Source organism: Sinocyclocheilus anshuiensis, unplaced genomic scaffold (genome assembly GCF_001515605.1).
Source record: "Sinocyclocheilus anshuiensis isolate Anshui unplaced genomic scaffold, SAMN03320099.WGS_v1.1 scaffold790, whole genome shotgun sequence".
Taxonomy (NCBI): Eukaryota; Metazoa; Chordata; class Actinopteri; order Cypriniformes; family Cyprinidae; genus Sinocyclocheilus; species Sinocyclocheilus anshuiensis.
This window is the reverse complement of record NW_015544171.1, coordinates 177,071-187,119: the sequence shown is the minus strand read 5'-3', so window position 1 is coordinate 187,119 and position 10,049 is coordinate 177,071. Positions and strand designations below refer to the sequence as shown.

The following is a 10,049-nucleotide window of genomic DNA, read 5'->3' as shown; positions in this document are numbered from 1 at the left end:
ATTAATTATGCTTGCAATCTTTGCTCTCCATTAACTAGCACTAATACTAAAAAGCTTCCTGTCTTGTTGTAAACTGAAGAAAAAGAAATATGAAACTACTTAACCATTTTTTTCTGAACTCCTAAGGAGGAACTTGCCAGAAGCTCTTGTCCATGTTAAAAGACAATCACAACAGTGAGTTGCAGTTATTATATGCAGTTTTGATTGACAAGCTACTTGAATTCCCATTCTGTGTCACGAACATTCCAGCACACGCACTCATTCTACTCCTCCAGTGCCTGCATTTAAATGAAGCCAAAACTGATCAGTACTAAGATTTTGTCATTGCATCTTTATTTCCAGGTTTTGCATCACCTTCAATCCTGATGGCCAATCTTCTCTTTTTGCAGTCATCAAAATGTAGCTGCAGACCAAGAGAGCCTGAGCTCCATCCACTCTTCATCTCAGCAGGAGGGTCTCAGGGGCGAATGAATCAGTCCAGGGCTCTGGGAGGAATGTCAGCTGGCTGGAGGAACTGAGGGAGGCCTTGAGCAAAAATGTCTCTTTATGTACTGCACAGACTTGGGCTTCCACGCGTAAAAATTGTGGGGGAGAGAAGAGTCTGAATTCTGGAGCGCTCACCCTGTTCAGTCACACTGGAGCCTACAGCGACAGACAGCTTAAGAGTTTCAACAGCCAAAAGCATGCGAGAAACATGGAAAATACTAAAAGGAAAAATAAATACATCTTGGGATTTAAAAAAAGAAAACAGCTTAATACATTATTAGTTTAAAAAAATCCTTTCTCAACTTATATATTTTCTAAACACACAGCTTTGTACATTTTGGTATAGTTCTCCTTTCTCTAGCGAGGGCTGCTGGGGAAGGAGAAGAGACTGGGCTGCCCACGTTCATTGGAATGAGGACATGTACTCGGGACAGGTAAGGCTAAAAGAGGAGACAGTCCATCTTCCCTAATTGACGAGTGCTGACAGAAGCGAGAGGCCTTGTTAGAATATTCCCCTCATTTTTGGATGGAGGTGTTCAGCAGTGAGGAAGAGAGGTTTGTGCGGAGCATGTTATGGATAGAAGCGATGCCCCCATCATCACAGGAGCCAGGAACTTCTGCCACTCTATTTCTTATCTGTGGGAGGAATGAGACAGAGCAGAGTGATGGAATAATCCTGAAACAGAAGGCTGTATGATCTGAAATGTTTAGCAGTCACGGTGGTGCTCACGTTACCTCTGCTCTCGTCCATATCTGCGGCTGACTCAACAGGCCGTTGGCGAAGTAGATTATAATACTTTGTTTCCATCTCCTGAAAAACATTACCAAGATATGATCCAAATTAATTTAGTCTTAAACGTATAGAAACACTGATAAATCATTAACAATTGGTCAATAAACTTCAAAAACTGTTTCTTTAATATTAAGTCTAGTAATAAATAGCAACATCTGGTGGCTTAATTATTAGTTATTATTTAATATATTATTTGGATAATTACCAGATTTTTCAAACAGCTATTTCTTAAATAATAGCTTCAAATGAGAATAAAAAAAGTATATATATTATTAATTATTATTAGTGCTGTCAAAAGATTAATCACATCCAAAAGTTTGTTTACATAATGTGTGTGTACTGTGTATATTTATTATGCATATATAAATACACATGCATACAGTATATATTTTGAAAATATGCATATATTTATATTCATTTAATTTATATATAAATATATTTAATATATTTTTTAATGCATGTACATGTATTTATATATACATAATAAATTACACAGCACACACATATATTATGTAAACAAAAACTTTTATTTTGGATGCGATTAATCGCGATTAATAGTTTGACAGCACTAAATTTATATTTATTGATAATATTGATAATTAAATTAAAATAATTCTTTGCATTATTAATTATAAACAACATTTTTATAATGCATATATAATATATTATTACTATTAAGAAATCCTTAACAACAATAAATTGTTTATTAATCATTAATAAATGCATATAATTTAATAATTGTATTATTAATAAAATAAATTGTTTTATTAAACAAATAATATACATATAAATGATGCATAATTACTGTAATTAAATCAAGAACAGTGATACAATTATTATTAATGTAATAAAGATCATTAATAAATAATAAATGTATGTATAAATGAATAAATAAATGTATAACATTTTGAAAACTTTTTATTTTATAATATATACACACACATTTGTGCATATATTACAAAAATTATAAATTACATACATTAATAAATTACAAAATATTACAAAAAATTCAATTACTTCTACATATTGGTTATTAGACAAAAATCTGATCTGTATCAGTCATAAAAATTCAATATAGTGGCTAAAAACGTATGAACTATAAAAAAACCATTTCGTAAAAAATTAGCGCTAAAAAAACCTGATGCTCCCATATCGCAAATGACAAAACTAGCCTAACGACCGACTTTAAGAATTTAATGGCTTCAAAAAAGTGCACTAAAATAATCAAGATCACATTTTATATAGCCAACAAAACAATCGTGAGTATATTGTAAATATTTCATATATTGTGGAGCCCTAAAATTCAGAGAGTGGTGAGAGCACAGACCTTGAGGTGGTTGAGGTTGGCCTGCAGGCAGCGTAGATGTGAGAGGACCTGTCTGCTGAGGCGGGACGTGCTGCCTGAGGAGGGCGAGGAGAATTTGAGGCTGATGCCAGAGTCAGCAGCACAGCTGTGGGCCAAACTCGACTCCTTTCTCCGGACCTGAATATCGTCATCTGTACTGCTCTCGCCTGGGCCACCGTACCCCTCCAGAACCAGGTAAGCTGCTGGAAAGCACAACCACAATCAGCCGGGACACCTGGATGTCGGAGCATGTGTACTACCCTCCATGCCACATCTTGACAGTCCACCTCTCCATATAAACCAGCATTAACTCAGGACAGGAAAGTTTCTTGGTCAAACACTCACCATAGTCCTCTGGGCACTCGTAGAAGCCCGTATCTCCAGAGGTGTAGTCCTGAGCTCGACTAGGGGTGCGAGGGGAGCTGTGCTCCACCGGTGTGCGTAGAGAGGTGGTCCTGAGGAGACGACTGCCGGCCGATCGGCACAATCGCTCGCCCTCATCCTGAGCCATCAGCTGAGTCACCAGCACCTGCTTCAGCGCCGCCACTGAAAAAGACCATGACGTGTACACACAGATCTTATTAAATGATACACTACCCCAAAACAACCTGAAATGAAGACGCTGATACCATAAGGGCCTTTCGCACCGCGGGAACCTTTTCATAGTACCTGAACTACCCACTTTTTGGCGTGTTCGTACCGCAGGAACGGTTTTAGTTCTAGGAACTCCGTTTGGAGGAACCAAATTAGCTCCTACTTCAGAGCAGGGTCTAAAACAGTTCTATAGGAACTATCAGTGATGTAAGTGTACGCTGATTGGCCAAACGCACGCGAAACACCGGCCACCCGGCATTTTTAAAAAGCCATGTAAACATATTTACTCCACGATCATGGAAAACAGCGATAACGGCATTTACCTGTTGTCTGCAGTGTTGTGTTCTTTTCTCAGCTTCGATGATATGTAACACTGCAAGTTGTCATAAAAAAATTAGTCTCTTAGCCCAACTTTTTGCTCTTGCAATCGCGTAAAATGTGCGTTTACATCTCCATCTCCGTTATAAAAAGACATCGCTGTCAGCCGCTTCTGAGTTCCTGCTGCCGGTGCGAATGCAACCAGGGAAACGGTCCTTTTTACGCGGTGCGAAAGCCCCTATACAGGACAAGCGTGATATTGAGACCCCATCTATAACTGATGTTACCAAGAAAACTAGAAATGTCTGGACTTTTAAATGAGCCGGTTAAACTGCTTCACACAACCCATCTAAGTTATTTGTTCATAAATCTAACTGAATCAGAATGTGACTATATTTTATAAGTTGAATCTGTGCTGCAACAAACTGTTACAATAGGAATTATAATAAACACGATTTATTAAGGGGACAGTCCACCCAAAAATGAAAATTCTGTCATCTTTTGCCTCGCGTCATTTCAAACTTCTATGATTTTTCCCCCTGCAGAACACAAAAAGGTAATTTGAAGAATGTTGGTAACTTACCAATTTTGGTTCCTATTGACTTCCATTGTATTTTTTGTTCATACAATGGAAGTCAACGGGAACCAAAACTGTTTGGTTACCAACATTTTGGGGTGGGCTATCTCTTTAACAAAAAAAGGAATATGCACCTATCTATGGGATGTAAAACAATAATTTAGTGTGTTTTTTTTAATCGGTTCACTGAAACAAACTGTTCAAGGGAACTGATTTGTAGAAATGAGTCCTATTACTAAAACAAACTGCTTCCCAACATGATGCTCAGATACCAAAAGACCCATGTTGACATACAAATAGCAAAAAGTTCAAGTATGTGTTGTTTTCAGCAGAAGTGTATCCCATTAGGAAGCAAAAGCACACAAGATTTTAAAAGTCTTCTATTGTTAGATACTGGACTAATTAAAAGACAAAAAATAAATATAAATAATATTTATAAAAATAAACAGTCTTTCCTGGTGTTTTTTAATCAACAGAGGCCGAGTTGTCAGTTTCTTGAATTGGCAGCACAAAGACATCTGCCTCCCAATGCTGAGGACAAGCCAAAGCAAACAGGCACAGTAGCCTTAACTCAAGGAATCTGGCATTGATAAGATGTTTGGCAAGCACAATTTATTATGTAAATGATTATTTCACATTTATTATTTCAAGTTGCCAAAAATAAGCACAATACGAAAGTGATGCGTTTGTAAGGTAATGCAGTTCAAATGCAATCTTACAGGTTTTAAGAGCCTCATCTGCTTTAGATGAACAGGACTGAGAGTCTGCATCCCTGCCGTTCAAGAGTTCAGAGTCCAGATACGAGCCATCTCTGCCAGCTCTCGGGACCTGGTCCTCTTCCCCAGGGTTGGCGTCCGGGACACAATCCCGCAGGGCTGTCGTGGGCGAAAAGTCTTTCTCTGAGGACAGATGATGAAGGCTCGAGTTGAGTATTGTGGCAATCAACACTTTTACAATCAGAGGAGCGTTTATACATGCACAGCTACCTGCGGACTGGATGCTTCCTGTGGAGATCTGTTCGGAGCCTTTGCTGAACTTGCTTAACTCGACACCGTCTCTGTCACCACTAGAACACAAAGGAACAGTTATGTAAGGTTTAAGGCTTTATCGTTTATATTTGCTACATTCTAATGCATTGTATGCATAGATTGTATTGTTACTCTCGTCCCAGACCAAGATTTTGAAAATCAAACATAAAAATGATATAAATTAAGTAGTAAATAGAGAGGAACTCACTCATGCTGAGGCAAAGGAATAACGCTGTGGGGTTTAGCGTTCATAACATCTGCCCTCTGAGCAATCTGCCGTTGCCACCTGATATAAAAGACAATTAACGCTGCTCTATGAACGAGAGAGTAGTGGATTGCAGAAACATGAGAAAGAGAGAAGTGGTGAAAACTTACATTCTCTGCTCGGACACCGTTTGTGCCATCAGCTCATAAATCTGAGCTCCGTTTTTGGACATGGAGATCACAAAGAATGATCTGTTATCTGTGTGGGGAAATCAAGGAACCCTGTAAGGCTTAATTCTTGAAATATATGTGGGGAGAGTGTTTACTTTTGACAAATGAGAAGTCAGATGCTCACCTGTCGCCACCGAGCGCACCAGCACAGTGCTGAGTTTGATGATGGGACTGAATATGTGTTTCGTGTCAGCCGTTCCTGCGAGGTTCTTGCTGTGACACCTGAGAATAACACGCTCGTCCTGCTTCTGCAACAACACCAGGATGTCTTCCAGGAGTAAAGTATACAGCTCTGATGCAAAAACAGAAACTAGTGTTATTATACAATCATCAAAAAAGCAAGCTTTTGGGAAGTTTGAGAGCAGTGGCTTACCAATAGTTTTGTCTTTGTTAATCTTCCAGGACAGAGGACCCTCGTGGACCATCTTCCTTTTAGTGAGATCCAGGTTCTGCGGGACAAGAAATGAATGAGTAACTTGCATCTTTAAAATCCTCGTTGTAGAAAGGACTTACTAGTTTTATTCATACAGCAACCAATTTAGATTTACTCTTCAAATCTGATTCTTATGTGGATCGACTGATTGTTTACATTGACAAATCAAATAAATGAAACTGGATCCACATTTTCAGAGAGGGTAATAAATGTCCCCCATCTAGATTAGTTACTACATCGTGAATGCCACATATGAGCATTAAAGGGTAAATTCGAAATTGAAAACTATTACTTTTTAGTTTAACTCTTTTTATTGATGCTATTCAATCAGAGACATACAAAAATAAAAAACCAATAGAAGAGTTTCAATCTCTTAACAAAGATCAAAATGAAATTAGTCAAAAACTTCCTTACTCTGAGTCAAACACAAAATACAATTAAACTATTACTTTTTTAGTTAAATAAAATAAAACTAAAATTTAAACTAAAATTAAAAATACTAAAAGCTAATTCAAAATATTAATAATGTACTAACATATTTTAATAATACATTAATAAAACTTTTCCAACATTTTTTTTCCCAAGCTACAAAAACTAAAAGGATGCCAAGAAAACCATATTTTTGTCTGTCTGAATAAATACACAACTTGATTTTAGCTCCTCACAATGTTGTCTTCCTAAAAATGAATCTCAGATGCACAAATATGATTGACGTCAATCTGCATGACAGAGAAACTGGTGGGATAACCTGCTATTCTTCGCTCCTCAAATACGGTTTTCTAGGAAAAAACCTAGTCAAATCTGTATGATAAGCACTAACTTTGAACTCCGAGATCATAGGGTTCTCGCTCTGCTTGAGGGAAGAGAGGTCCAGCCGTCTCTGGTAGTCCTCCAGTCTCTGTGGGACACAAACAAAATACATATTTATGCTGAAGAATCCATTAACATTGGCTGACCTCTTATGAATTTAGCCACCAAAAAAAAAAAAACTTTAAAGCTGCAATCGTTTAAGAAATACACTGTAGATGCTGGAGAAGATTAGATTTTCCTAGCAGGACTCTTTTTAATGAACTTTCTTATGAATGATCTCCAGCAGGTTGGATCATCCTGTTTCTACTCTAAGAGCAGTTTCAGGGTTGATGTAAGAGGACCTGGAACTTTCAACCTAAAGATGAATGCTGACAATCATTAAGTTTTGGTTTTCCAGTCTTTCCTTTAAGCTGACCTGAGGCTATAAAGTCTGCCTACCTCGAGCCAGGAGAGAGAGTGGCAGCTCGATCGAGTTGCACTGCTTACCTGTTTATTCTCGGACTCCTTCACGGACTGGTTGACGTGGCTGAGTATGTGTCGACAGCATTCGGCTGCTCGTCTCACTTTGTCTTTCTCCTCTGTCTCATCTGTCGGTAAAGACGATACATAACATACATGCACACACGTTTCAAGAAGAGACTAATCAACTCTTTAAGAACATCCTGGCCAGCCAAGTGCCCTCTATTTCCTCTAGTGCCCACCACTGAGACTATTGCCAAGTGCCGATGAATATGAGGAGAATCACCTCCTCCTTAATCGCTAGTTATACTTTACATTTATTGCCTTCCTCTGACAATTCCAAGAGAGCCACAATTAAACGGTCTGCCAAATAATGTGAGAGACGCTTTGAAAGTGTGCGGTTCCCGCTTCAGAACATTTCAGAATAATAATGGGGATTTAAGAGCTGGCATTGCTCTAATTTACTAATGGTTGGTACCCAGCCAGCAAATGCTTTTTGAACAGCAAACACAATAAAGGTGAGGGTCTGACTTCTTATTTGTCAAACATATATACTCTGCCCACATATATATCAAGAATTAATCCTTACTTTCCCCAAAATTTAGGGATTGCAAGGGGTGATGGGAATCTGTGAAAAAAACATGTACAATAAGAAATAAAACACAAATCTGCATACAGTTTTGTTTAAAAAAAATTCTATATATAATATAGATTTGTATGAACATGCATGTAAAAAAATATTTTAATAAATAATTTTATTAATAAATAAGATTAGTTCATTTTGAAATATGTCAATTTAAAATACGTTTTTTTATTTGAATATATTTTAAATAGTATTTTATGACTGTAATAATTACTAAAACTAAATTTAAAATGTATACTGAAAATATATATAAAAATATTTTATACTATTATAGTATTTTATAAAATGATAGTTTATTTTAAAATATTTCAATTTAAATTAGGGTTTTATTTTAATATATTTTAAATGGTCATTTATCACTGTGATGCAAAGCTGAATATTCAGCATCATTAGTCCAGTCTGCAGTGTCACATGATCCTTCAGAAATCATTCTAATATAATAATTTGCTGCTCATGAAAACATTTCTTCATGTCTTCTTATCAGTGTTGAAAATAATGGTTGTCTTGAGGTCTTGTACAGAGTTAAAAAAAAAAAAGATAGTCAACTGCATTCAATAACGGAAGTGACTTCCTTAAAATTTTCAGGGCTCACAACTGAATTTTTAATGAGTTTGGTTGTTCCAGTCGACAACTAGCTGTCTGTCACATCACTGACATACCTATGGCATGAGGTGAGAGTGTCACAAATCATTTTTTGCTGTCAATCAGCAATGCTATGATTGACAACCCCTTTCGGGTTAGAGAAAATGACAGGACAGATGTTCTCCCTCGTTCTCCAACTGTTTTAAGCGCACAGGAGAACAGGAGTCACACCTGTTAGTAAACCTGGATCTCAATCTTAAACATTGCCATTTTGTTTTTAAATATTTTTGTGGAGAATTTGGTTTAAATATTGTGTAGAACAAGCATTCATTTAACTTTAATGTAAACCTTGCTGCAATACAATGCTTTAAAAAGACGATGCATGAAGGAGGAGAATACCTGTGTACTTGGCAATGTTGTCCATCAGTAAAGGGTACTTGGTGAACCTCTGCATCTCTGCAGGGATGATGTCCTTTAGCTGTAATCGTCGACACAGTCGATTGCTCTCAGCCACCTGCAGATGGTGCAGAGACAATCAAACAAGAAATTGAGGACAACAGTACGTGCAAATCCACAACAAAATCCTCCCTAATCTTTTGCATATTTCCTTGTTATCAAGAGTCTCCAACATCATGAATAATACACTTCAGTGTTGGTTTTATCCTTCACTCAAGTGAGAAAGTAATCCTCTGCAAGTCACAGCATTGTGATCAGTCAGCAAGGTATCTGGAATCACTAATGTCTTGGTAAACAACCACAATACATATCTGAAATCTGTAAATATACTGCAGTGTCCCCCCCCCCCCAAAGCCGTAAACCTAGGGGAAACACTGTACTGTCACTTCATCAGAGTGATAGTTTAATCAAAAATTAATATACTATCATCATTTATTCACTCTCATCTTTTTCCAAACCTGTATGACTTTTGCTTCCGTAGATGACAAAAAGAGATGTTTGGCAGAATGTTCATGCTGCTCTTTTCCATACCAGATTTGTTATTGTTAACTAAAAATATTTTTTGTTAATTAAAATAAAGCTGAAATAAAACATACTATAAATATGACAAATTAGATTGAAAAATTAGAAATGATCCCCTTGGGAACGAACTGAAATAAGTTCAATCTGAAATACTACTATTAATCAAACTAACACGGAAATAAAAATAAAGTTAAATAGAAATATAGAAAAACTAATAAAAATGGCAAAAGCACATAAAATTACTAAAACTAAATTTAAAATGAAAACGGAAAATATAAAATAAATACTATAATAGTATACTATATATAAATAATACTAAAATAACATCGTTCCAAACAATTAAAGTTAATGCTGACCAAGTCAAAATGGCTCTATAAAAGTATCATAAAAGTGGTCCAAGCAAATATTGTGCTATACATGTCGTTTGAGGTCATATTGAGGCTTTGAGTGAGGAACAGACTGAAGTCATTCATTCACAGAAAATGTTCCCGTTTACCTCTGCTCTCATTGGTCACCATTAATTCTCAATACACGAAAACAGCAGCGTGAACATTCTCCAAACTATCTC

The 10,049-nt window shown here is 36.7% G+C and overlaps 1 protein-coding gene across 5 annotated transcripts in view; it reads right to left on the bottom strand.

Moving 5' to 3' along the window:
* Nucleotides 1-311: 311 nt before the first annotated feature.
* The window catches only part of LOC107696008 (rho guanine nucleotide exchange factor 12-like), a 51,537-nt gene continuing 41,799 nt past the window's right edge, over nucleotides 312-10,049 (bottom strand). For 4 of the 5 annotated variants that reach the window (XM_016496141.1, XM_016496140.1, XM_016496142.1 and 1 more), the window contains 13 exons: nucleotides 8,903-9,017; nucleotides 7,306-7,406; nucleotides 6,830-6,907; nucleotides 5,950-6,025; nucleotides 5,701-5,868; nucleotides 5,517-5,604; nucleotides 5,350-5,427; nucleotides 5,100-5,179; nucleotides 4,833-5,012; nucleotides 2,970-3,170; nucleotides 2,607-2,827; nucleotides 1,222-1,297; nucleotides 312-1,122 (listed from right to left, as the gene is read on the bottom strand). In XM_016496141.1, coding sequence (XP_016351627.1) covers nucleotides 1,112-1,122; nucleotides 1,222-1,297; nucleotides 2,607-2,827; nucleotides 2,970-3,170; nucleotides 4,833-5,012; nucleotides 5,100-5,179; nucleotides 5,350-5,427; nucleotides 5,517-5,604; nucleotides 5,701-5,868; nucleotides 5,950-6,025; nucleotides 6,830-6,907; nucleotides 7,306-7,406; nucleotides 8,903-9,017 — 1,473 coding nt within the window. In that variant the 3' untranslated portion in view covers nucleotides 312-1,111. The remainder of the gene's footprint in view (nucleotides 1,123-1,221; nucleotides 1,298-2,606; nucleotides 2,828-2,969; nucleotides 3,171-4,832; nucleotides 5,013-5,099; nucleotides 5,180-5,349; nucleotides 5,428-5,516; nucleotides 5,605-5,700; nucleotides 5,869-5,949; nucleotides 6,026-6,829; nucleotides 6,908-7,305; nucleotides 7,407-8,902; nucleotides 9,018-10,049) is intronic. The other variant, XM_016496143.1, reaches the window with a different exon arrangement.